Raw genomic sequence first — 25,753 nt, 5'->3', positions numbered from 1 at the left:
TCAGATGGAGGTGAGTTTAATGGCAAGGCAGCTTGAGGCGCTTCCCCTTGCCCCTGGCGGCAGCTCCCCTAAGGCGGGACCAGAGCCAGTCCAGCAGGGAGACATTAAGAACCCAAGCCTGACAGGCACCACACACCACCATGCAACCACACAGCACACACTCAGGGATGACAGGACACGTGAGATAACGACCCTCCCTGCCTCCGACCAGAGTCTTGTCTGAGGAAGGGGCTGGGCTGCAGCTCAGTTCGTCCAAGCCCCTTGCCGAAGCCGCTGTCCAGACCGAGGGATGGGAGAGACCAGCTTCACATCTAGACCTTGTACAGCGTCTGCAGCAGGTTGTGGCGGGCAAAGGAGCAGGCTTCCAGCGCACCATTGGGCCTGCAGGGAAAGAAGGGTCAGTGAGGGGGCAGGCACCCAAGACCCCAAGAATTCAGGCTCCAGCTGGGCCTGGTTCCCAACTGTGAAGCGGGGCGTGGGGCCACTGTTGAGCATCGAACCATGCCCAACTCAATTTTCTAATCTCATGATGACTTTGCGAGGGAGACATTCGTCCTCTGACCTCTGGACATTGAGGGTGGGGAGTGCAGAAGGCCAAGAAAGAGTTAATGCCGGGCCAGGAAGCAGGTCTCCTCAGGCAGGAACCTGGGCCTCTTCTTTCTACTAGACAGCCTCTCCAAGGAGCCTTCTGGCAGGCACAGGGCCAGGGAGCCCTCAGCGGCCACTAGTGCCCTGCCTGAGCCCTGACATGGAGGTCATCAGCCTCATTGCAGGGGAAGACACCAGGCAATGGTGTTGGGGAGGGGAGACAGACACCTGGTAAGTGTGGGGTGGAACCAGTACCAAGGGCACCTCTGACCTGCAGCTCCTTGGACCAGGCTGGGCGTGGGGTTCCAGACAGCTGGCCAGGGGCTGATGGCAGGGAGCCATGCATGTTACACACTCAGTCATCTGAAGGATGGGACGAGCTTTCTTTAAAATGGGCACAGAGTCAGGCCTGGGCTGGGAGCGGACAGCCCACCAGGAGAAGGCAGTCTGCAAGAGCAACAAGGACGGGGGCTTCTCCTCACAGTCCCTGCCTTGCTGAGGGCAGCGTAGGGAATGGTGGGAAGGTGACAGGGAGCTGGGCTTTGTCAGCAGGTGGCGGGCCACGGCCACCTCTGGAGACACTTCAGGCAGCATGGGCTAGGCCTAGGACTGAGGCAGTGTCACCCACTGTGGGCACAGGCTTCGGGAGGGTAGCCCTTGTGGGGGTCAGGGTAGAGGTGGAGTAAGGTGAGGCTGCCAATCGTTATGGGCTCCCCAAGGTAGGGGGGACAGGTCAATCTCACTTAATGCCTCAGTTGGGCAAATGGGGAGGCTGAGGTTGGCTGGGGATCACACAGGGCCTCAGGGAGGGCACAGGGGACAAACCTCCCAACCCACCCCTTGAGCGACCCTGGGTCTGCAGGCTTCATGGTACTTATCTGTGGCCAGTGCCCACCAATGCCCCAGGACTCTCCAGGGTGAGGCAAGGATTCTCGATCTCTGAGCACCCTGGTGGGTCCCACAGCACAGGGCCTCCCCAGGGCCAGGACTGTGGCTGCGGAAGCCAGGCACAACCAAGCCTCTGTGGCCTTGGTGGCTGTGGGCAACGATACTGAACTGTTCCCAGAGACCACATGGAGCGTAGGACCTAGACCACCACACTTGGGTCTGGACACTGGCCTGGCCTCTGACTAGGGTTTGTCTGTGGAAAACTTAACCAACCTGGGGAAGAGTTTCCTCATTGGTAAAGGGAGGACTGTTACATGTTTTCTGTCCTTCACAGCCAAAGACAGCCCCTGAGCCCCACGTCTTGGGCTGGGCAAAAGGCAAGAGGCGCCACAGGGTGGCGGCGAGGCTCAGCATGGACGCCACAAGCTTGGGAGGTCTGCAGGCCTCACATTAGCCTGAGGGTGGCGGGCTGGGGCTCCTGGAACAGGCTCCTCTTGACCAGGCCAATCGAGCCAATGCAGGCACACTCACTTGGTCACGAACGCAAGCAGCAGGGGAGCAAGGGCCTTGGGGAAGTAGTCCTGCTGCACCATGTGGTTCAGAGCCATCAGGGGGCCATACAAGTTGGCAATGGCCTTGATCTTGTCTTCACTCTGCAAGAACAAAGCAGACGGCTTTAAGGCTGAGTCACCTGGAGGCCCTGGTTTCCAGCTTCCACACCTGCTGACAAAGCTCCTTGGCTGACATCAAGCCAAGTCAGTGCACCGTAGGGACACAGTGTGGGCAACAGGCCCCAGAATGACTTGAGGTCTGGGGTAGGGTAAGTGAGGTGAGGACGGAGCACCTCTGGTCCACTCTAACCCTCCTGGGTCCCTGCTCCTTCCAGCCTCACCTTGAGCAGACCCATGTGGATGAGAAGCCTGGTGAGGAAGGCGTTGGAATTGAAGGAGGATGAGCTGAAGGCCTTCTTCATCAAGGCATCTGTAAGAGGTGACCAGAGAGAGGTGAGATGTGCAGTGGGGACCAGGGAAGGGCTCAGTCAGCCCTTGGCCCTTCTCCATCTGGCCTCAGACATGACATAGGCTTGGTGACAACACCCACTGTGCCCACCTGGGCAGTGGGGGCAAAGATTAAGTGAGGCAGACCCCACTTGGGGGAGCTTTCAGATACTTCAGCAAGTCAAGGGATTGAGGGGGTAGTGGCTGAGGGCCTGGCCTTGGGTACTTGCTTCTATCCGAGGCTGTTTCAAGAAACAGAATTCAGGCAACCTGTTCCCACAAATGCCCAAAGGGGTGGGCTCCCAAGTAGCAGACCTGCAGACTCCAATCTGGCCCCACGATGCCCTGTCCAGCCTCACTTCCCACGGCCCCTGCCCTGCCTCAAGGCCATCAGCACAACCACCACGTGCATTTCTACTCCTGCGTGCCGGCCCCCGCTCTCCTCTCTGCCTAACCATATCTGGCCCACCCTTCAAGGCTCAGCCACCCTAGGTCAACAAGGTGGACAGCAACAAGTGCTGTGACAGAGGTAACCGAGAGTGGGATGGGGCTGAGGATGTGACAGGGTGTGGTGGAGTTGGACCCAAGATCCAGGGAAGCCTCTTCGAAGACATGGGGAGAGCAGGCATTCTCCACGCAGGGGACCGCCCGTCGAGGGGACTGCATGTGCAGGGACTCAGAGATGGGGACAAAGGCTCAACTCTCCACTGCCTCCCTGAGGGGCTCTGGCACCTGGATCCAGGGATGTGTCCATGGGGCCTTCAGACGTGACCGTCTAGTCTCCCCAGGTAGAGCACGCGCCTTGCAGCCTAGGTCTCTGCCTGACACCCCTGCCCCCGCACCATAGGTGAGAAAGGCCTGTGATCTAGCTGTGTGCAGCTGTATGTCTGATAAAGGCCTGTAACCCCTCTGGGCATCAGCTTCCCCATCTGCAAAAAACAGGGGGCGAGCACCCAGGCTGCTCCACTGCAGGACCATGGTGAGAATACAACAGACCAGTGTGGGGCAGGGACTGACAGTGGTCTTTCCACTAGCACTGAACAGAGGGTGACAGGAACAGTAAATGTCATCTGGGGTGCATTAGCCCTGGAGCCGCAACAAGAGCCGAAACCTCCAGGCCCTGCCTGCCCACCTTACCTACTGCATCCTGCACAGCCGTCCTCACGGTGGCTTCATCCTTGAACACAGAAGACACCTTCAGGAAGGCAGAGACCACCTTCTCCGGATCAGATGTGTCGGTCTGAGGAGACAAGAGACAGTGGAGACTTCCTGGGCTCTGCTGCTTGCTAGAACTGCTCTGGCCACAAGCGGGCATCTGGTGGGAAGGGATCTCTTGTTGGGTGGAGTGCAGCTGTCCACAACCGCTGGAGGTCTGACAGACAGACTGGCCACGCTCACTTACATGTTCTTATATTAAAGGGAAGTCAGGGTAGCCAGCCCCCTCAGCCCCCTCCCCTAATCCCCTGTGCTCTCCTTGTCCCTCTTCACAGTTTCAGAAGCCACACCACTGGTCGGCTGGGACTGGAGTGCTCTTACCTGCTGGGCTATCAACACGGAACTCTTGGGTCCCAGGCGCAGCAGCTTCTCTGGAGAGGGGAAAGTGAGGAAGGTGGAGACATCCGCGGGGGGCGGGGAGGACAGTACGGGAGCTGGTTCCTGAGAAACAGGCGGTGTGGGGGGCTCTGCTGAGCGCCAAACCCCAGGTTCCTCCCCAGCTCTGCTCGCCTCGCCCCCACCAGAGCACCCACACCTCATGAGCCAGGCAAGGTGCTCCTCCCCCTCAGCTCCCACTCCCAAAGGGAGGGCATAGATGCTGGCCTGGCTGGGTTCCGGCCAGGAGCTTGTGGGGTAGGGGCCAAGTCACCTCCCTAGGACTCAAAGAGCCGGCACTGCCAGATCCCCTCCAGGACGTGTGGTGCCCCAGAAATGACTTGAGGCATGTGGGGCTCCAGGGGGCCCAGAACCGGAGTCTAGTCTGGAGAAGCACCGCCAGCAAGCACCTGCGGTGCCCCGAGAAAAACTTAACGATAAGTAATGCCTAGCCATTTGCTTAACTGCTTCCATGAACTGGGAAAGAAGCCCAATGCAACATGAGGGTGGGGCGTCCACAGTTCTCCAGGGGCTTTATGAGAGAACCTGTGGGGAACAGGAATGTGTGAGCAGGGGTGCAGCAGCCTCACCAGCCCTCCTGGCCAGGCAAGAGACACCAAGGGCCTGCCACTGTCCCCCAAATCGGGGTCTGTCCCTAAAGGTGGCCAAGGTAATCCATTGGTAGGTCAGAAAAACTTATCAGAACTTCTCATTTATGTTTTTTTTTTTAACCTTTACTGTTTTATAAGTATTTACATGTTTTATAGCATAATAATGCAATAGCATTTTGTTATAATTACATAATGTTGCATAGTTGTAACTTATAAATATTATAAACTTACAGACAAATCTATATTGCGGTAAACACAAACACAGGTAAAACAGAACTACATTGAGTGCTTCTTTTTTTTTGAGTGCTTTTCATTTCCACTCATGCTGTTGCTGCCGCTGAGCTGATTCCAACTCCTAACAACCCTACAGGACACAGCAGAAATGCCCTATAAACTGTCATCTTTATGGAAGCAGATCGCCAGCTTTTCTCCCAAGGAGTGGCTGTTGGGTTCTAACCATCGACCTTTCAGTTAGCAGATGAGTGCTTTAACCACCGTGCCACCAGGGCTCCTTTTTACTCCTAAAACCCAACCTGTTACCATGAGTCGATTCTGATTCATGGTGACCCTGTAGCAGCCCTATAGGACAGAGCAGAGCTCTGTAATCTTCGCGGAAGCAGACTGCCACATCTTTCTCCTGTGGGTGGGCTGATCTGCACACTCCTTGGTGGTGCAGTGGTTAAGAGCTTGGCTGCTAATCAAAACACTGGCAGTTCAAATCTATTACGCGCTCCTTGGAAACCCTGTGGAGCAGGTCTACTGTCCTACAGGGTCGCTGAAAACCCTGGTGGCATCGTGGTTAAGAGCTACGGCTGATAACCAAAAGGTTGGCAGTTCAAATCCACCAGGCGTTCCTTGGAAGCTCCATGGGACAGCTCTACCCTGTCCTTTGGGTGGCTATGAGTCAGAATTGACTTGATGGCAACGGGTTTGTTTTTCATTTTAATAGGGTCACTCTGAGTCAGAAGTGACACAATGGCAATGGGATTTGCTCACATGAGCGTGCAAATCATGGAAGTTTGAGACCGCTGTACTCGCTAAGTACCTTCCACACGGCCCCGCCCCACCAAGACGTCTCAGGATCTTGCATTCAGGGGACCAGAGCTCTGATGCTGGCAAACAATGAGGAACTCACCCCACTGTTAGGGTCCAGAATCTTCCTTGAGGGTGTGGTCGATTCCTCTCCCTGCCCTTGCTGTTGTGGCTCTTCTTCCTCCTCTTCCTCTTCCTCCTCCTCCTCCTCGTCTTCTTCCTCCTCCTCCTCTTCCTCCTCTTCTCCTTCCTCCTCTTCCTCATCCTCATCATCCTCACCCTCATCATCACTGCAGAGAGGGGTCGGCTAAAGCGGATGCTCCCTGCCCAGTGGCCCATGTTACTCAGAAGCCTGGCTCCATGAGCCGCAGACCCCAGCCCAACAGGAGGGGTCCTGGGAGGGGAAGGGAAGCCCCTGGTCCCAGTGCAGGGGAGAACACCTCCTTCATTTGCCAACACTCAGAGAACCCCAGGTTGCAGACACAGAAGACTCAAGTCCTCCCTGTCCCAAGGGAGCCCCCAGTCCCTCGGGTTAGAGAGAAAAGGAAGAAAGATCTGCCTTCCACAGCTGGGCCCAGGGGCTGGCAGGAATACCACCCAGGCTGGGACACCGAGGACTGAGCCACCCACGTCTTGTTGACACAGGAAGCTACAGCTGGCAGAGGGATCAGTGGAGGTGTCCCTGCCTCTGGAAGGCCATGCCATTCCCTGGAAGGCCATGCCATTCCTCTGAACCCTGAGCCCTGAGGAGATACAACTATCTGACAAGTGAATGAAGCCAGCGTGGCGATTAGAGGGGTCTGGGGAGACAGGCTGACAGGTGAACTGACCCCCATCCAGAGGAGACAGCTCCCCTGCCGCCTACCCTACATGGGCTCTGCAAGTCCCGGGATCCTCACTCTCTCACATCAATCTCTTTGCTTCTACTGCATCATTCCCACCAGCAAGATCAAAATGCTCGAGAGTCAGGCTTATTTTAAAAACCACCCTGAGCCCCGGTCCCCTTCAAAGTGCCTGCTTCTCACCCACCGCTCCTCCAGTCCCGCTCTTCTGGCCCCTGTACTGCGGGACCTCACTGTGCTTCAAATCAGACCACACGCCCTCCCTGCCGCGGCCTCCGGACTCACCCACTCAAAGGGCGACCATTCAGCCCCTGTTGGTTCCTCTGTTGAACATACGGTAACTAACTTTCTCGTCCTCTTCCTTGGTCCTCTCCTGGCCCTACCAGCATGCATTTCTGTGGCTGCACAAACACTGACTGTCTCCTCCTCGCACCCTTACTGCCCAGCACAGTGCCTAGCACACAGCAGGGGCTCTGCTGATGTCTACGGAATGAATGAAATAATGAAGGATTCCTACCTGAGGGATGCCAGCACCTTGGCCATGTTGAAACCATCTAGAACTTCCTGAAGCTGCTCACAGCCTTCTTCTCCCAGGGTGTTGCCTGCTCACAGGAGGGAACAGAGGGTCAGGACAGGGCCCAGGGCCAGATGCGGGGATAGGCTGGCGCTCCCCACCAGCACCAAGGCCTTCACTAGGCCATTCCCGCCATGACTACCGTTGAGGTCCAGCTTCTCCAGTTCGGCCTTGTCCCCCACGGCCTCAGCAACGGCCAGAGCAGCATCTCTCTTGATTTCACAGAATGACAAGTTCAGTTCCTAAAAATCAGAGGAAGGGATAGAGGCAACCAGAAAGCTGAGCCAGGAGATCAGGTCCTACCCTCAAGCCTCAGTTTCCCCAAGTGAGGATCAGGCAGGATCTGTCCTCCAACTGGACAGAAAGGATGGAAATAATAATACCAACAATAAGAATAAAACCAATTATCCAATAATGTGCCAAACCAAGTCCCCTGCTCTCGAGTAGATTCTGACTCACAGCTACCTTATAGGACCAAGGAGACTGCCCCATAGAATTTCCAAGGAGCGCCTGGTAGATTCGAACTGCCAGCCTTTTGGTTAGCAGCCATAACTCTTTAACCACTATATCCAGGGTTTCCGTGATAATGTGCCAGGTACCAAATCTGTTTAAAGACCCAGCTGCCAGCAAGTTGATTCCAACTCATGGAGACCATATGTGTGTCACAGTAGGACTGTGTGCTCCACAGAGTTTTCAGTGGCTGATTTTTCTGCACTAGACCACCAGGCTTTTCCTGTGAGGTGCCTCTGGGTAGATTCAACCTGTCAACCTCTCAGTTATCAGCTGAGGGTTTAACCATACGCACCACCCCAAACCCCAAACCCACTGCAGGCAAGTCGATTCCGACTCATAGCGACCCTGTAGGGCAGAGCAGAACTGCCTCCTAGGTTTTTCAAGGCTGTAATCTTTACAGAAGCAGACTGCCACATCTTTCTCCCACGGAGCAGCTGGGGAGTTTGAACCATCGACCTTTCAGTCAGCAGCTGAGCACTTAACCACTGTACCACCCAGGGACTCCTGAATACGTTCAGACTGTACTGTAACACTGCACATCACTCCCCCCTCCTATTTTAACAATGGAGACACTGTGGCTCAGACAAGCAAAGAGACTTGCACAAAATCAGAGCCAGGAGGTGGAAGAACAGGGATGTGAACCCAGGCCCACTTGTCTTCACAGACTAGACCCACGCCCCCAGACTCTACTACCGCCGTCAGAACCCCAAGTGCTGGGGAAACGCAGTGCCCGGAGGGACAGCGGCGGGCCAAGGTACCTTCAGCTTGGGCAGGCCCCCGCGGACAGCATCTGCAATGGCCACGGCGCCCTTGGAGCGCACCAGGCAGTCCCCGAAGTTGATCACCTCCACCTGTCGCAACGTCTTCAGGGTCTGCAGTGAGGAAGCGAGGGCCCAGGGTGAGATGCAGGCCTCAACCCAGCCCCACTGCCCTCCCCGAGGGGCCCAGTGACATCACACTCCACACCAGCCACCTCGCCCTGTCCTCTTCTGTATCCTCTGCACCTCAGCCCTGCTTGCCACTTTCTTGTTGGCTTCCCGGCCTCCAGCCAACCCCCCTTTACAGCCAAAGCCCTCTTCCTGAAACACATGTGACCATGCCACACCTCCGCTTAAGCCCTCACGGCTCCCTATCACTATGGAGAAAGCCTCAAAGAGGCCGCGAGGCTATGAGGCCTGCCTCTGTCTTCATCTCCTTCATCCCTCAAACGCACATTGAACCTGGTCATTTCAGACCAGGACCCACTGAGCAGGGCTTCTGAGTCTCTGGTCTTCCCACAGGCTGCTGTCCCCTCACCTGAAACACTCCCACCCTCTTCCAGAGAACACCCGCTTGTCCACTTGTCCTGTATGACTCACTCTCCCAGGAAGCCTACCCTAAGTCAGACTGGAAGTGCCACCCCACACTGCACCTCTCTGCTAATGCCCTTTGTGGGGTTGTGCAGTCTGTCCCACCTAGAGGCCCTGACAACAGGCCACTGCACACAGAACCCTGCACTGCAGTTCTAGCCATGTCCTTCCTCCCTGAACTAGGGTCTCCTTGAATGCGGGTACTTTGATCCAACTCTGTGTGGCCTGTGCTTGGTACAGAACCAGGCACCAAACAGGGCTTCAATAAACAGCTGTTGAATGAATGAATGAGACAAATAGATGATGCCAGGGCAGTCTTGTCCTGTACAGCCCAAGAACGAAACCAGCATCAACAGCTGGGCCCACAGGAATCAGACCCAAGCTTAGGATGAAGGCAGTGCCAACACTCAGAGCTGCCCAAGAAGGGCACAGGCCACCTTGTGATGGACCACCCTGTTGTGGACAGTCAGGCTGGCTGAACCCATGGGTGGTGCCAGGTAAGGAGCCCATAAGCCCTGGGCACCTACACGGGCAGCAGCCGTCTCCTGCATGCCTGGGGTGCTGCCTCACCTCAGCCATGGCCACAGCCCCCTTCTCAGTGAAGGTGTTGTCGTTGAGGTTGATGACCCGCAGCAAGGGGTTGATGGCGAAGGCCTGGGCCAGGGCCATGACACCGGGGTGATTGATCCCGTTCTGCGGCATGTGGACCTCCTCCAGAGTCCCAATGATCTGTGAGGGACAGGAGAGAGCCATGAGCCATGCACACAGAGACCCAGCGGGTGGGCAAGTAGTGTTCCGTGCCTGGCCTGGGGAGCGGCTGCGGCAGCACCAGGTGGCGGCTTGCTGAGGCTTTTCCGGGCAGAGTCAGGACTGAGCACAGGCCGGGCATGACTTTGTGCCTGGGCACCTTTTATTGTCCCTGGGGACCTGCAGAGTGTTGGGGGCTCCCACACAAACACAGGCAGGCCAACTGAGGCCCATTATAAGCCAGGGCTTCTTCCTCTTCTCTGTGTCAGGGACCCTTCGGGTGGTCTGGTGAAGTCCACAGACCCCGACTACAGAAGAATGTTCTTGAATTTTAAACTATACAGGACTACAAGAGGAAGCAATTAAAATGAAACACAGTTATCAAGATACTAAAAATAAAATACGTGTTATAGCAATAGATGTACTACTTTACACGCGAATAACGAGAGCTAGCGGCAGTTCTATTAACTACCGCGATTCCAATGTTGTAAAGAGTATTTGCAACAACTACCATTTGATGTGAAAACGTCTCAGATTTCTATCGCTGACAAAGTCACAGAAATGTTTACTGTTGCTCAAGTTTACTGTCTACATTCACACTCAAAGGTTAGACAGTAAAACCTGTGAAAGCTGGAACCTGTGTAAGGCAGAAACTTGTCAAAGAAAGGAAAACTCAAATACTTCCCACTAATAGAAAGTGTCAGAAAAGTGTAAGACTGCACCATCAAAGGCAGTCCCATCAAGTTCCAGCTCTCACGGGGTCTCCATTCCAGCTAGGTTAGTGACGACGACGATGTGCTATTTTCTACCCACATTTGCAGACCCCTGAATTCTATCCACGGACTAGGGGATCCCATGGGCCCCGCTCTAAGAGCACTAGAGGACACATCACAAAGATTCAGCATGAACACAATGTAGCCTCGTCCCCAGCACCATGGGGACAGGGGCCACAGGAAGGTGTGGGGAAGACACAACTGCTAACTCCTGTGGATATGAGGACAGGGACTAGCCACCCTCCAGCTCCCACCGCAGAATGGTGAGGTGAGGCGGGAGGGCTATGCAGCCTGAGGGGCCCTGGAGGAGGCAGGAGGGTTGTGCAGCCTGAGGGGTCCAGGTAAAGCGCTAGGCATCTGTCCTCCACGGGTCCCCTCCAAAGGTGGATATGGCGGTGGCTGTGGGAGGTCTGAGCCTTAGCATGTTGACTGTGCTAGAACACCGTTGCTGAATGAAACATTTAAGTCAGGAGAAGAGGGAGACAAACCCCAAAGCCCCAGCCCTGTGGCCAGCAGGTACGGCCTCTCGGCGGCTCAGGATCAGGCACTGGGGCATGTCTGGAGCGGGGCAGAGCACCAAGAAGGAAGGACGTGAGGACACCAGGCGCTTCGCCGCCACCCCTGGGCCACTCGCCTGCTCCCGCCCATCTCCCAGTCTCAAGGGCAAGTCCGATCTCTCTATCTCTGAGTCCCGTCCAACAAAGGCCAGAGCCACACCCCTCAGTGAGCTCTGTGCCGGCCAGACAAGCCAGGCTACACCAGCACAGGTGCTGCTCTTGGGGCCACCAGTTCTCAGTTCAGAGCGCCTGTCCTGCTGAGATCGTGAGGGCTTACAACCTCACAGTGCTCCAGGGGGCGCCAACCCATGGGCGGTGGGGGATCACGCGACTGCAGAAGCGCGCTATCTCAAGTGGCCGAGCTAATAGGCTTAGGGGAACTACCAGGCTTGGCGAGTGAAGCGACTCCAGGTGAACAGACCCTGGTGTCTCGGCTAAATGGAAGTGCAGAGCTGGGCTTCCCACCCAGGAGTACCGGCTTCCCCAGCTCAGCCCACCTCAGGCACAGCAGTCATGGCAGACAGAACCACTCACCCCAAAAGCTTCTGCCAAGGCAGTGGCTCCGTCATTCTCCAGGCGGTTCCTGCCAGCTACGAAGACCTTCAGGGCCAGCGGCTTGCCTTGGGCACTGGACTTGCGGTGACACTCGGTCAGAGCTGCTGCCAGGATCTGTGGGAAAAGACAGGATCCAGCCATGGGCAGGAGGTCCTTCTCCCCACGGGGTGGCCATGGCCTCTGAACTGGTCTTCGACATCCCATGCCACCAGTGGTGGGGGGTAAGGAAACAGACGTGCTTGAAAGCACAACAGTCAGGCCTCACATGTGCCCAGCACCCTGCAGTTCACATCTACTGCTTTGTAACTCTTGGGGGAGCTCTCTGTGCCTCAGTTTCCTCAAAGGCAACAAAGCAGACAGGTAACACTGTTTCCTCCTGTGACTGCTGCACAGCAGTGACAAGGTGACGACAGGGAAGCTGACGCGTTTTACAAGGTCGGAGCTCCGGCTCCCCAGCACACTCCCTTGGGTTGGGCTGCACCTCAGTTCTGCGCTGGTGCAGCCATGCTTACAAGGGACACACAGCTTGTTGCCCAATCAGGTCAACGACTCCCTGAGCATGCTGGTCCCTCACCCAGCCTACTTCCCAGGTCCTGGGGCAGGGCCGGCTGGGGCGGGCAGACAGTGACAGACTACCCCTCGGCAGGGAGGCCACTCGACTCCTGGGCCTGGGGCATAGCGAGCGTCACCTGGGCTCTTCCTGCTGGTCTGAACGGAGCCTCTAACTGGATCGCACAAGCTCCGTGATGGGGCACTATATCTCTCTCTAAGCAGAAACAGACTCATCTGGAAAAATGCAGACAGCACCCCCACCTTTCAGTGCAGATGGGAAAGTTAAGCTAGCATGTATGAAACATCTTCACAGAGAAGATGTCTCCAATTGATGTTCGTCCTTGTGTCCCCAGCCCTTTTCTCCCTTTTGCTGAGCAGGAGTCAGATTGTGTGGGGGGTGTGCGTGGTGGGGAGCGAGGTATGCAGACCGGGACTCAGCATCCTTGACTCTGGGGCTAAAGGGGCCAGATGACCCGAGGGGAAGAATCAGGGCTGGCGGCCCACGGAGCAGGCTGAGGGAAGGGGCTCCACTCTACACTGACCAGCCAGACCTGCTGGCAGGGTGGGAAAGCATCCAGGGCAGGACCATCGGGAACTAAGGTGTGTTGGGACAGGGCCTCCTTGAGTGTGTGCACACACCAGGCCTCCGCCAGCTATTCTGAGGGTGAGGCAGGTCTGGGGAGGCCCCAAGGCCTGCGTTTTGCAGAGCCAGCAGGTCAGAGCATGGATGTAGCACGGCCTCCATGTTGCCTAGGCAACACAAGAACTGGGGATGGTTGCTTAGCAACCGCACCCCCACAAACTCCATCTCTTCTCCCACTATCCACAGGCTGCTGCCTTTGAGGGCCTTCTCTTTTGAAGAGAAAAAATGACAGCCGGCCATCCCAGACGGTGGATGGCCAAGGGCCCAGGTGAGGGGCTGGAGCATACACTTCAGCCAGGTGCAAAGGGAGCCGGGGACTGGGCGGAGTGGGGACGGGGGAGGCAGCGTACCCACCTTGCCTCCGCCGATGCCCATACCGCAGTTGTTGAGCTTGAGCTCATGCAGCGTGAAACAGGCCGAGCTCTTGAGCAGGGCCTCAAAGCCGCGCACGCCATCAGGCCCGAAGGCGTTGTCGCTCAAGTCCAGCTCCACCAGCTGCGCCCCGGCCGTGACGAGTCCCTCCCCAAGGGAGATCTGTGCGCAGAGGAAGCCTTGTCAGTTTCACAGATGCTTACTGGCGCTGCTTCTATGGCTGGCCTGGCGCCCTGACTAGCAGACACAGGCCTTCCAGCAGAGTTGTCTGTGCTGTACACCAGGACTGGGACCTCCAGAGGGCCTGAACTCTGGCAGGGGGTGGGGCTCATGTTTGCCTGTGGCAGTGGGGAAGGTTTCCTGTATACCCGTTGCTGTCCAGTCCATTCCGACTCACAGCAACCCTATAGGACAGGGTAGAACTGCCCCACAGGGTTTCCAAGGCTATAATCTATGGGAGCATGCTGCCATATCTTTCTCCCACAGAGTGGCTGGTGGGTTAGAACCACCGACCTTCCTGCTAGCAGCTGAGCACTTAACACTACACCACCAGGGTCCCTAGGCTTCCTGTAAGAGGTGGCATTTGAGCTCAGCCTGGAGGAGAGCCAGCCGTCAAATCAGGCAGGCAGTGGTAGAAACAGGAGCAGAGGAAAAAGCTCAAAGAGCAGACTGTGTGCCTGGGAATAAGCATTCAGGAGCCTCCAGAGAAGCTGAGGCGTTAGCATTTAGCTAGTCAAATCAGGCAATACCCTTGCCCACCAGCCAAGAATTGTGAATTGCAGCCTAGGGGCAATGAACGTTCAGGTGGGTGAGCAGTACAGAAGAACACACCCCTGAACCTCAGGAGGGGAGACCGGTGGGCAGGGGGAGGCGAAGCGCCCACCAGGACTGAGGTGCAATGATCCAGGCCATGGCGCTGCCAGCAGACCATGGTGGGTGGGGGAGAGGACGCTGGGCTGGGGGAGAGGATCCTGCAGACGCAGGTGGGTCAGTGCACGTGGAGAAGGAGAGGCATCACAAATGCCTCCAGGCGTCAGGGGGTGGCTGGGCAGATGGGGTGCCCCCAGCCACGGCCCAGGAACAGATCTGGGGGGAAGATGATGAGCTCTCCCGGGAACTTGCTGGGGCAGGGGGTACCTGCGTCCCCAAGAGAAAGGGGCAGAGAGGAGGCTCAGTCAGGTTCATGGTGGAGATGGGGAAGGGGAGACAATCTGCACCTCCGGGCCACAGGGTAGCTGAGGCCTTCTCCACTGTCTTCCCCACCACTGGCTGGCTCCCCACTGTGCCAGGAGGATGCCCCTGGCGACCTGCCCCCCGCCCCCCTCCCGCCAGCAGTCACAGCCACTCAAACTCTCCATGGTCGCTGCAGCTTCCCTGCCTTGTCCTGCCATCCCTGACCTCAAATTCTCTTCTCCCCTTCTCTAAGGCTCATCCTTGTCATTGGTAATATGGAAATAATAGCTCCCTCAAGGGTGGAGGATATTAAATGCTAAGATGTAGCTGAAACAATTTGCAAAGTGAGTCCCATACCAAAGAGCCAACAAGTTTTCTTTACCCCCTTTTTGGATATGAAATCACCCAACCAAACTTACTGGGCCTACCTCCTAAAGCCTGGCTACACATGGCCCTTGCTCACCTTCGAGGCACAAACATCGCCTCCTCTCTGAGGACCCTCTAATCCCCCACCCTAGGAGCCCGGCCTCAGATGACCCTGAGTTGTTTGCTAAATGGGGGCTCTTTAGAAGTGAGGTTGGTGCATGGGTGTCTCTGGAACCCCAGAGCTGGCCAGATGAATGACGGCCGGAGAAGGCACCCCAGCACAACCAAGCAAGGGGCTTGAAAACACAGTCAATCAGAAGCAAGAGCCTGCATTGCTGAGCTACTGTGTGCCGGGCCCTGTGCTGCAGGGCCACGCTGAGGGGGCTGCCTGCTTTAGCCCTGCCCGTATCCCTGAGCCCAGGCACACCACGGTTTCCTCGAGTAATGCCTCCTCCCATACTTTGCCACCCACAGGGGCGCGCGCGTGCGTGCACACATGCACACGCACGCACATGCACGCACACACACGAATGGGGAGATGGAAAACAGCCCAAAGGAAGTCACCCACGATGAGAACCAAAGGGAAAGAGTGGTCTGGAGAAAGGAGGAGGCAGAGAAAGCTGGAGGCGGCTACATGAGACAAAGCTATGAGGGAACAAGGGTGCTGGGGAGGTGGGTGCCAGAAAGAGAAAGGATAACGGAAATGATGACCCACAGTGCAAGCAATAGCATGTGCTTGAGAACCAGCCCTGGGACCCCCTGGTCTCAGCTGGACTTGCTCCCATCTGGGCCCTAGTATCTCACAAGTCCTTACACTCCAGCTCCCCCCTTGTCATCTGTCCTCCCCCTGCTCTCCTGTGATGACACAGGGCAGGTGTCACGCTTGCCTGGCTTCTGTCCAATGTCTCACGGGGCTTATCTTAGTCTCCAGAAGGAACAACAGGTGAGAACAATCCCGGAGATGCCTGGGAAGGAGGCAGCAGACTCGTCCACTTACCAGGGCTGGCGGGATCTCCGACCTCAGTCTCCCTGTGAACATGTCGCTCCAGTGGCATCGCTTTGGGTAGAGAAAGGAAAGAGAAGTTAGCAGGGACTCTCGGAGGTGGCCTGACACCAGCGAGCTGCACATCATCTTGTGGACTTGGAGCTGCCAAGCATTACCAAACATCCTAGTTTGGGCTTCATCGGCAAAAAGCTGGACCAGCTCTGGCCAAGGCTGGTGAGACCTGGAGGCCCATCCTCAAGCTGAGGTCCCTAAGGCTGTGAACCATGAAGGACTCAGCCTTGAAAACCCCGGATCTGGGCAACCCTCTGGTTTTCCAGGAGGGAAACAGGCTCAGAGGGAAGAGCTCTGCCCCAGGCCCCATGGCAACACAGCAGCTGAACTGGGTCCAAGACACCAGACTCCTGGCCCAGTGCACCTTCTCAGTGACATGATTGAGGAACACAGAACACTGGATCCAGCCGTGAGGGAGCGACTGTTTTCAAGTCTTTCAGCTTTCTGACCACCTCCAGGAGACAGCCTCAGTTTAGTGCTGGCAGGTCCTCCCCACGCCACTTCTTGCTCATCTGCCTTTTTTAGAGAGAGCAGGCCTGTTGCAGAGCCTGCAGGCAGCAACAATGTCAAACTAGGATTTAATAATACTATTTTATTTTTTTTACTTTTACTTTGTGCTCATGGTCAACTGAAAGATGTGGCAGTCTGCTTCCATAAAGATTTACAGCCTTGGAAGCCCTATAGAGCAGTTCTATTCTGTCCTGCAGGATTGCTATGGGTCAGAATTGATTTGAAGCAGTGGCCTTGGTTTTGTACTTATGGTCAGGGATAGTAGTTTTTCATTTACAGAAATGATTGTGTTTGGTTTTAAATTATTTAAAAGTGAGCTGGATTAAAGAAAATTTTAGGTAAATAACGTCACAAAGCTGCATAGAACCATGCACCTCACTGGTCAGCCACACGTGGTCTCCCAGCACACAGGCCTAACCCCCAACTCTGCTTGCTCTGCCCACCCCCAAAACATAAACCTTGGCAGCTATGGCTCAGGCAGCTCTGGCCTTCTCTGGGCCAAACACTTCACTTTCCTCAGAAGATCCAGTCCCTAAAATTTATTAACTAAATTCAGCTTTAAGTACTAATTAGTTTCGTAAAATAATTTTTGTGTTTTCCTGTAAAGCAAACCACTCTGACCCAGCTGGGCCTTGGCTGGAGGATCCCATTCTGGGGGTGTTAAAGTGAGATGCGCCAGGCCTGGGGCCATGAATAGACAGCCACAGCCTGAGCACAGGACCCTTACAGCATCATGTCATCTCACCCCAGAGCTGCCCAAACCCAACTCTGATGAGCTGAGGGTCAGGTCGGCATGTGTGGCAAGCATCGGGTCTCCAGGGAACAGGCCTGGATTCCAATCCCAACTTGAACCCTGAACTAGCCAACCCCAGGCCCCTCACTTTCTCTGCCCCCTGGTACCCTAAGGCCTCAACAGACCTCCAAGCCAGCAGAAGAGCAGTTAAGAGCTTGTCCTCCTTAACTCCACCACAAGGATAAGGAAGGATACTATATAATGATCAATAGAACAATATATAAGGAAAATATAACCATATTAAATATTGACACAACCAAAAACAGGGCTGCAAGATACATAAAACAAAGTCTAACAGCACTGAAAAGCAAGATAAACAGCTCCACGATGATGGTAGGAGACTTCAACACACCGCTTTCAGTGAAGGACAGAACATCCAGAAAGAAACTCAATAGAGAGCTCTCGCTGCCAGACCCTGCATCCTTCCCTCCTTCCAGGAGGCCTGTCGGCACTGTGACCTGAAGGCTCTCCTAATCCATTTCTGCTCCTTCCCCCTTTATCTTCGCAGGTGATACTCCAGTAAACCTCTTACACTCCTAACCCCATCTCAGTGCCTACTTCCTGGAGGACCAAATGGACATGTCATGTGGGGTGAGGGACCCTGGTCATGCTGTGGCTCTGGGGAGACAGAGGAGCTGCTCGAGGTGACTGCCAACAGGGCAGGGGCCTGGGAGGGCTGGAAAGTCTGCCTGCTCACCCTGCTGATCTCACCTTCAACTCTGATTTCTTCTCCAAGGCTTTGGCGATGACCTTGGCAGCCTCCACGCCCACCGTGTTGCCCTCCAGGCGCAGAGCCTCTAAGCCATCAAAGTCTTCAATCTCTTTAATCACGTCTTTAGCTGCCCGGGACCAAAGAAAAGAACATTAGAGTTTTGGAGTCACAGAACAGCCGAGAGGCAGGAGGGCTTAGCAACCGCCTTGTCATTCACAGACTCTGAAGTTGGTGCACCAACCACGAGCCAGCCCTGGCTCAAAGAGGAGCCTCAGACAGGCACCGTCCAGCGGGCGCAGCTACAGACGATTCCTCTGGAAGGTGTTAGGTCCAGACAAGGGAGGCGTAACCTGCGTGGGAGCCACTGATTGCTTGGAGCTGTCAGAGAAGACTGGGCTGAGTGGGTAGTGTGTGGGGAGGGTGGGAGCTCACCAGGTCAAGCGGGGGAAGAGCACCCCAGCCAGAGGACCAGCTCGCACAATGGCTTTCACTGTTAAATGATTCACGTGAGGGGAGTTCGTTTCTGTACTATTTTATTACGATGAAAAATCCCAAAAAAGCAAAATAGCCCTCAAGAGAAAGTAGGTTATTCACTGGGGTACTATATACCAACAATCACACTGATGCCATGATGAATCGTGACACAGGTATTTGACTTGGAGAATATTCACGTTATAGCACCCAAATAAACAACAGTCCTGTCCCCGGGCTGTATGATAACAATGATGTGGTTTTCACTGCTTTTGATCTTTTTGTTTCTGTAACAAACATGTATTACTTTCACAACCTGAGCAAAAACACACAAGTCACATAAAACAAAACAAAATCTAGTTTGGCCAGCAGAAGTTAGAGTGGGGTGACAGGTGGCAGGGAAGACATGAAGCTGTGTCTGGGAGACACAGTTTGAACCTTACCTTCGGGGCTGTGAGGACTGACCACACAAGGATCTTGAGAAAGGCTGTGACTTGCAACCAGGAAGGGGCTGACTACAAGCTGTCCTGGCTGGGGGGGCCTTCCCACACACTGCTCGCCGCTTGGAACTGCCCCCTCTTGTTTGGACAGGAGTATGTGGTATTATACAATCTGTGCGGTGGCATCACTTCCTCAGAAACCCTTGCCTGACCTCCCTAACCAGCTCAAATATCCGGCCCACAGGCTTCACAGCCCCTGGGGCCTGTGTCAGAGTTACAAGTGTGCATGTTTCCATGATCACGTTATCATTACATGGTGACTTATTAACACCCATCTTCTTCATGGGGCCAGGAGCTCTGTGAGGGAAGGGACAGGGTCTGCCTTCCTTCACTACTTCCCTCACAGATGAGCACATGATACTCGTAACACTAATAAAAATTTTACAAATATTACCTCATACATTCCCCACCACAATCTACTAAGGCAGTTACTACCATATCTACTTCACGCGTGAGTAAACTGAGACACACAGTGAGTGCCCACCCAAGTCACACAGCTAACAAGTGGTGACGAGCATCTCATTTTCCATTTCTATTTCACGACGAGGAAGGCTGGGCAAGTATGAGTCAGGCCATTTTCTCAGAGGGGAAACTAAGGTTTCAAGCCATAAAGCCACTTTGTTCAGGAGTTCTGGGAAATGGCAGTAAACGGCTTCAGACTGGTTTTCTGGAGCTGAATCCGTGTGCTCCTCTCCAAACCCTTGCTTCTGTGTGACAACCACGGACTCTGCAAGCCCCTCATCCCAGCGGAGAAGCCCCCAGCCTCTTTGCAGCCACAATCTCCTGGGGGCTGCTCTGGAGCTACAACTCCAGGGTCCCAGTTGCCTGGGCTTCCTCTGAAACTGGTACCCAGGACAAGGGCTGGGGGGACCCCTTGGGCCACTGGGAACCCTCCAAAAGGGCCGCCATCTCAGGGACGGGCCAGGTCAGCCAGGAGAGAGCACAGCTGCTCAAGGGCATCTGACTGGAGGCGTGACTCGATGCACGTTATACCGGCTATCGGGTATAGCTATCCCTAAGTCCTGTGCTTTCCACATCAGCCCTGAGGAGTCAGGCAGCCCCAGTCAGGATGGCAAGCACCAAAATGGAGACAGCAGGAAGAAGGCAGCAGTTCACAAGCAGGCTTGCCTCTCTCCTCTGGTTTTCAATCCAAATGGGGCGATGCATAATTTAAAGACATGATTACTCAAAAAACGGGTTAGGGATGGGCTCCAATTATCACTGTGAGGAAGCTGTCTGGCAGGAATTTCTCCTCTCACCCTGCACGGTCTCACAGACTAACAAGGCAACAGAAAGCAGAAAAACCTTTCTTTGGTCCTTAAGTGACTTAGTGGGGAGAGGAAGGAGCCTTGTTCTAATCGGCAGCCTTGTGGCCCCCTCAAGAGAGAGCCCGCCCTCCCCTGACTACATCGCTCCCTCTCAGCCAAGACCAGGATCCTCAGCAGGGCATTCCAGAGCCTCTCCCTGGGCTCCCAGTCTGATTCCAGCAACCAACAGATTTCCTGTTCCTTAACTCCTGGTCTCCCTGCCTGAAGTGACCCTTCTCCTTCAAGGACAGTTCAAATGCTACCTTACCCAAGGAGACTTCCTGGACCCTGCCTCTCCCCTGCCGCATTTCCAGAGCCCTTTGCTCACGTCCCTGAGCATATTTCCCATTCAACCTCCTGTTAGTTACATGGATATCTCATTCCTACTCCAGGTCAGGAGCTCCTTAAATGCTAGGGCTGTCACTTGGCACCCCGGGTAAACTACAAAAGAAGGTACCACATGGAGCCCGCGCTGGTGAAGTGAAAAAGTTACCAGCATGGATTTTAGAGCCAGACAAACTTGAGTTCTAATCCCAGCTCCCCCACTTATAGCTGTGCCCTCAAATAAGTCACTTTACCTCCCTGAGCCTCAGTTTCTCAATCTACGAAGCGGAGATTAAACCTACCTGAAGGGCTTTTGTGAGGATAAGCTGAAGTACTCTCTGTACGGCACCTAACACCCTGCCTGACCCAGAGTAAGTACTCACGAAACGGGATCAAAAAGCAAGTCCATGTTTGCTGAACTGAGAAGAATTTCTACTTCGCAGGACCAGAGGCTTAGCTGGACCTGTGAAAATCCTGGCTTTGCTGTTTACTAGCTGTGTGACCTTCGGCAAGCTACTTAAGTCTCCTCGGCAGTCTTTTTTCCTCACTTATTCACCGCAGTGTTTCTACCTAGCCTGCCCAGGGGTGACGTGCAGATCAAAGCGGTTAAAGTGCGGGGACGTATCTGTGCATTTTTAGGACCCACAGAGGTTGGGAATGTGCATCACCACGTGCCCAGCAATCCAAGGACTCCCACTTCGGGGGCGGGTAGAAGCCCACTGCACACTGACACCCAGGCAAGCCCAGGCCAGTTTTCTGGTTGAGCCAGAGCTCTGAGGGGCCTCCCAGCACTGACATAGGCGACTTCACTTCCAGACACCAGGGAATTCTGGGTTGGTCAGTGCCAGGCATGCTTTGGCCAGGGATGGAAAGACCGGATCTGCACTCTGGTCCCTAGTTCTCCGTAGTCCCAGAGCCCTGCATGCTAACAGGGGCATCCACCCCTCTCTCCTCCACCCCAGAGGCCTGGGGTGGTTGTTTTAATGCAACCCCAGGAGTGTCTCAGCTCTGGGGAAGGTGGCAGATATTCCCAGAGCCACCCGGCACTGTGTGGGAGGAAAGAACACCGGGCCTGAAGTCAGGAGACATGGGATAAATCTTGGGACTACCACTAGCTGTGCCCCTCATTACCATCACCTCCCTCTAAGAGCTAAAGGTCCTTTCCTGTCTGCTACCCAGGGCAGCCACTGGCAGGGATGCCCAATGCCAGCACGCAGAGAGGCAGGGAAGCCTGCATTTGCTCTGGGCAGATCACTGACACCACTGAGCCTCGCTGTTAGGATGGGCCTAATGACACACCTCAGAGAACCTGTGGGATGAGTGATGGGGATAATGGAGCTAGAAGTGTATGACGCCCAGTGAGCATGCACACGTTCACTTGCACACCCGCCCTCCCAGCCCATGAAGGCACTCACCATCTTCCGCAGTGTTGAGTTTGAGGCTCTTGCCCTTGAAACTCAGCTGTCCCCCAGCCACCTGGGTTTTGGCCAGCGTCTCTGCCAGCTTGGCAATGTCTTCGGAGGCCATGCTGGCCACGCCAGTGGGCTCCCCTGGAGATCTGCAAACTGAGAAAGCACAAGTAGCATTAACAAAGGAGTCTCCGGAGGCTGGTGGTTGAAGGGACAGGATAGAACATCACCCGTCTCAGAGACCTGACCCCACCTCCCCCTGCTATGGAGGCTAAACCACCAGGAGAAATGAAAACAGCACAGGAGAAGCAGCAGTTCTAGAAATGTGGAGGAGGCAGCAAAGACACAAAAACATCACATCTCAGCCTCTGAAGAGCTGTCATCTCACCACAAGTCCTCCTCTGCCCAACTGCCCAGCTGGGGCCACCTGGCAGAGCCATGTGATCTGCCCCTGTTCTGGGCCCCCAGTGAATGGCAGCTGAGTCCCAGACCAATGGCTGCAGAGAGTCTGCCCCAAGCACACACCCGACTCATCATCTTGGCTGCCGTCTGTTTGAGGGTTCCATTCCTCAAACAGGACACAGATGGCTATGGGATCCAGGTCATCCATCCCAGGGAATGCCCCACCACCCACGCTGGCATAACTCTGGGGGTGGGGCACGAAGGTAGGCCCACTGCACGCCTAGGCTCAACCTTGGCTAGGAGCCTGGGCAACCCATGGGGGCCAGGCCTCAGAGGTTCCCAGGAGACCAGAGCACTCTACGTCACAACAGCCACCATCACAATAGGCCAGGGACAGCACTGCTAGAAAAAGGAGTTTCCAGCCTGGAGCTCAGCAGACCGGCAGAAAAGACAACTCCACTTCCCCAAAGAAGAGATGGCAGGTAATCAGGGGGGACCAAGGAAGAGAGCTGATAAAGGATTCAGAATTAAGAGGTATCCATGGAGGGACTCCTGCCCAGAACTCCTCCCCCAATCCAGCCATCCTCAAGACGCAGCTGTGAGAGCTCCCCAATCCTCCCACACCCCCAGGTCTCCTCCAAACAGCCAGCTTCCCACCCCCTTCTCCTGATCTGAAGTCTCATTACCCTGGTTTGTCTGTGTCTGTTTGTCTTTATCGGTAAGCTCGGTTTATTCTGGATATAAGCATCCACTCATTCATTCAAGAAACGTTTATGCATCACTACTCTGTGTTAAAAGGAGCCCTGGTGGCGCAGTGGTTAAGCACTTGGCTGCTAACCAAAAGGTCAGCAGTGGTTCGAAGCCACTCCACAGGTGAAGGATGTGGTAGTTGGCTTCCGTAAAGATTACAGTTTTGGAAGCCCCTGGTTCGAAGCCACTCCACAGGTGAAGGATGTGGTAGTTGGCTTCCGTAAAGATTACAGTTTTGGGAGCCCTATGGGGCAGTTTTCTTCTGTCCTACAGGGTCACCATGAGTTGGAATTGACTCTGCAGCAACAGTTTTTTTGTTTTTACTCTGTGTTGGACATGGTTCCAAGTACCAAGAGGACGGCAGTAAGAGACAAAAAGCCTGCCCTTGTAAAGCATATGTTCTAAATAAGATATTTAGTATGTTAGTGGTAAGAAGAAACAGGGAAGGGAGTAAGGAGTTTTTTGCAAGTTAAAGCAAAACGGTTAGGGAAAGTATTATTAGGAGACAATAAGATCTGAAGGCTACAGGGACTACACCCTGCAGGTATCTGGGGAAGGGATTCCTGTAAAGGGAACAGCAAACACAAAGGCTCTTGGTGGGGGAAGGAGAGGGGAGTTAGGGGAACTGTGAGGAGCCCCTTGGGGCTGAGCAGTGAGGGAGGGAGAAAGGAGGTATGAGCAGGAGGCCCAAGTCACGAAGACCATTTAAGGACTGTGGGTCTTACTCCAAGTGACAAAACCACTGGGAGTTTCTAGCAGAAGGATGTGAGGGACATGATGTGCCCTTAGGTATGTTTTGACAGATCACTCTATCTGCGGTATAGGGCCTGGCCTTTAGAAAGTGCTGGAAGAATGACTGGATGAAACTGAATAAAAATTACCACCACCCCCTCTTCCAGGACTGGGATGGGGCAATTTGAAGCTGGAAGCCTGGTGGTGGGGCTTCGAGGTGGAACGGGGACACAGATCTTCTCAGCTGGAAGGAGGCCCACACTCAGTCCAGTCGACCCCTCCCACCCACTCTAAAGACGAAAAACATCGAAGCACAGAGGTGAATTGATTTGTTCAAGGTCAGCAAGGGATCAGCAGCAGAGTCAAGGCCACCAGTAAATACGGAAACAGCCGCCTCCCTTCTCGGCAGGAGCGCAGGGACTTTCTCAGGTGCACACGCATCGCTCACCCAAAAGCGCCAGCCGTGACTCACACCGATCCCCGGGGGCTGCAGCGCCCTCCGCGGGCCGTGGGCGATGGGGACGCGGCGACGGGGGAGCGACGCGTGAAAGGAGGCCTTCGGTGACAGGCGAGCAGTGCGGGAGCCCCACCCGGGATCGCCACCGACGCCACTGCTGGCAGCTGCGGGCTGGGCGGCCTCGGTCGGGCGAGTCGGGCGTCCTCTCTGAACCTCAGTTTCCCCCTTTGTGAAAGGGGCCAGCGCCCCCCACCCCACCCACCTCACCTCCGCGCTCGGCCGTCGCCAGCATGAAGGAGGAGGCCGAGGGGACTCCGTCCTCGCCTAGGTCCAAGGTCGCCCGGTCGCCCCTCTCCCATCCCAGGCAGGTGACGGGAAAGGAAAAGAGCCCCGAGCCTACCGTAAACAGGCGGAGCCGCCGCGTGGGGCGACCCGAGCGCGCGCCTCAGCCCGGCAGGGCCGGGAGCGATTTAGGGTCCGGGTCAGGTCAGGTCGGGGTCGCCGTCTCTAAGTCCTGGAGGCTCGATGTCCAGCCCGCACGTCTGTCCGCTCTCCCACAGCTTCTAGCCACTCACGTCTCCCACACCACCTGCTCCCCACACAGCAGCGGATGATGGCGGAGGAGGAGGATTTTGAAAGCCGGCAGTTTCTTTCCTTCGATTTGATTTGTTCGAGGCCCAGGCCGGCTTCCCCATCCCCCTCGCGCGTGGCCTATCGGGTAGGGTAGTCTAGTTCTCCTGCGCGGGGGAGGCAGGCGCGGCAGGAGTGGGCACTATGAACTACCACACCCATGATTCATTGCATTCCAGAGTGCCCCCCTCCCCCCGCCTCTCCCTCTTCGCCCTCCCATTTCGGCTTCTGGCTCATTCTCTCGGAGACCACAGGGCGGCGCTTAACCGGGAACTCCCAGAGAGACTACAATTCCCCTAATGCCTTGCGGCGGGCCCCTCTCCGCCTTTCCTGAAAGGCTCCTGTTCTCATAACTTTATTGACAAAGGCTGGGGCTGCCAGAGGCACGCTGCTGGATGTTTTCAGCAACAAATAGATATCCGTTTCTTGAAAGAAAAGACTCGTCTTTTTTGTCGCATAATATCGAAAGGAAATTCGAAGACTTTCACATAAATAGCCACAAGTTATTAACTAAGTAAAAAAAGGAAATACGATCTCTGTAGGAGAGATACTGCGGACACCACCTTAACCAAGGGGTCCACGTTAACATCAGACAGGACGAACTGACCTCTTGCGACTCAGATGTAATGCACAGAGAAGGACGCAGCATCACCATCCTGTCAACGGCACAAAAAATGAATCTAATCATGAGGAAACATCGGACAAACCAAAACTGAGGGACATGCTACAGAATAACTGTTCTGTACTCTCCCCAAAATGTCTGTGTCAGGAAAGAAATAAAAAATGAGAAACTGTTGCAGGTCATAGACTACAAAGACACAACAACTAAATGCAAGAAGTGGTTGGATTGGTTGCTGGAAGGGGGAGTGCTATAAAGGACAGTGTTGAGACAATCAGCAAATTTGACTGTATATTAAATAGTTTTTTATTGTACCAAGGTTAAGTCTTCTGATTTTGATTATCGTACTAGGTTATG

General features: G+C 54.9%; 1 protein-coding gene across 2 annotated transcripts; it reads right to left on the bottom strand.

Annotated features, from left to right (window-relative positions):
- RANGAP1 (Ran GTPase activating protein 1) lies at positions 1-24,806 on the bottom strand. Of its 2 annotated transcripts, none has more exons than XM_003419745.4 (16): positions 24,548-24,806; positions 21,813-21,962; positions 17,795-17,922; positions 15,721-15,780; positions 13,167-13,346; positions 11,597-11,731; positions 9,556-9,714; positions 8,395-8,508; positions 7,266-7,365; positions 7,067-7,151; positions 5,811-5,997; positions 4,011-4,130; positions 3,612-3,714; positions 2,369-2,457; positions 2,008-2,129; positions 1-381 (listed from the first exon to the last, which is right to left on the bottom strand). In XM_003419745.4, exons 2-16 carry the CDS (start codon positions 21,922-21,924, stop codon positions 312-314), a joined length of 1,764 nt encoding a protein of 587 aa, XP_003419793.2. In that variant the 5' UTR covers positions 21,925-21,962; positions 24,548-24,806; the 3' UTR covers positions 1-311. The 2 variants fall into 2 exon arrangements, with proteins under 2 accessions (XP_003419793.2, XP_064139530.1); XM_064283460.1 differs by lacking the exon at positions 24,548-24,806 and adding an exon at positions 24,139-24,234.
- Between the last annotated feature and the right edge of the window lie 947 nt (positions 24,807-25,753).

Source organism: Loxodonta africana, chromosome 4, assembly GCF_030014295.1.
Source record: "Loxodonta africana isolate mLoxAfr1 chromosome 4, mLoxAfr1.hap2, whole genome shotgun sequence".
In the NCBI taxonomy this organism is placed as follows: Eukaryota; Metazoa; Chordata; class Mammalia; order Proboscidea; family Elephantidae; genus Loxodonta; species Loxodonta africana.
The sequence above is the reverse complement of the archived record's forward strand: the minus strand, read 5'-3'. Positions and strand labels throughout refer to the sequence as shown.

What these genes read in the sequence shown, in the direction of transcription:
- RANGAP1 (XM_003419745.4), bottom strand. Translation starts at nt 21,924, where the DNA reads ATGGCCTCCGAAGACATTGCCAAGCTGGCAGAGACGCTGGCCAAAACC. An exon ending in ACTCAACACTGCGGAAGATG is followed by an intron (nt 17,923 to 21,812) that starts GTGAGTGCCTTC and finishes GGTCCCGGGCAG; the next exon opens with CTAAAGACGTGATTAAAGAG. An exon ending in TGGGCATCGGCGGAGGCAAG is followed by an intron (nt 11,732 to 13,166) that starts GTGGGTACGCTG and finishes CTTTTCCCACAG; the next exon opens with ATCCTGGCAGCAGCTCTGAC.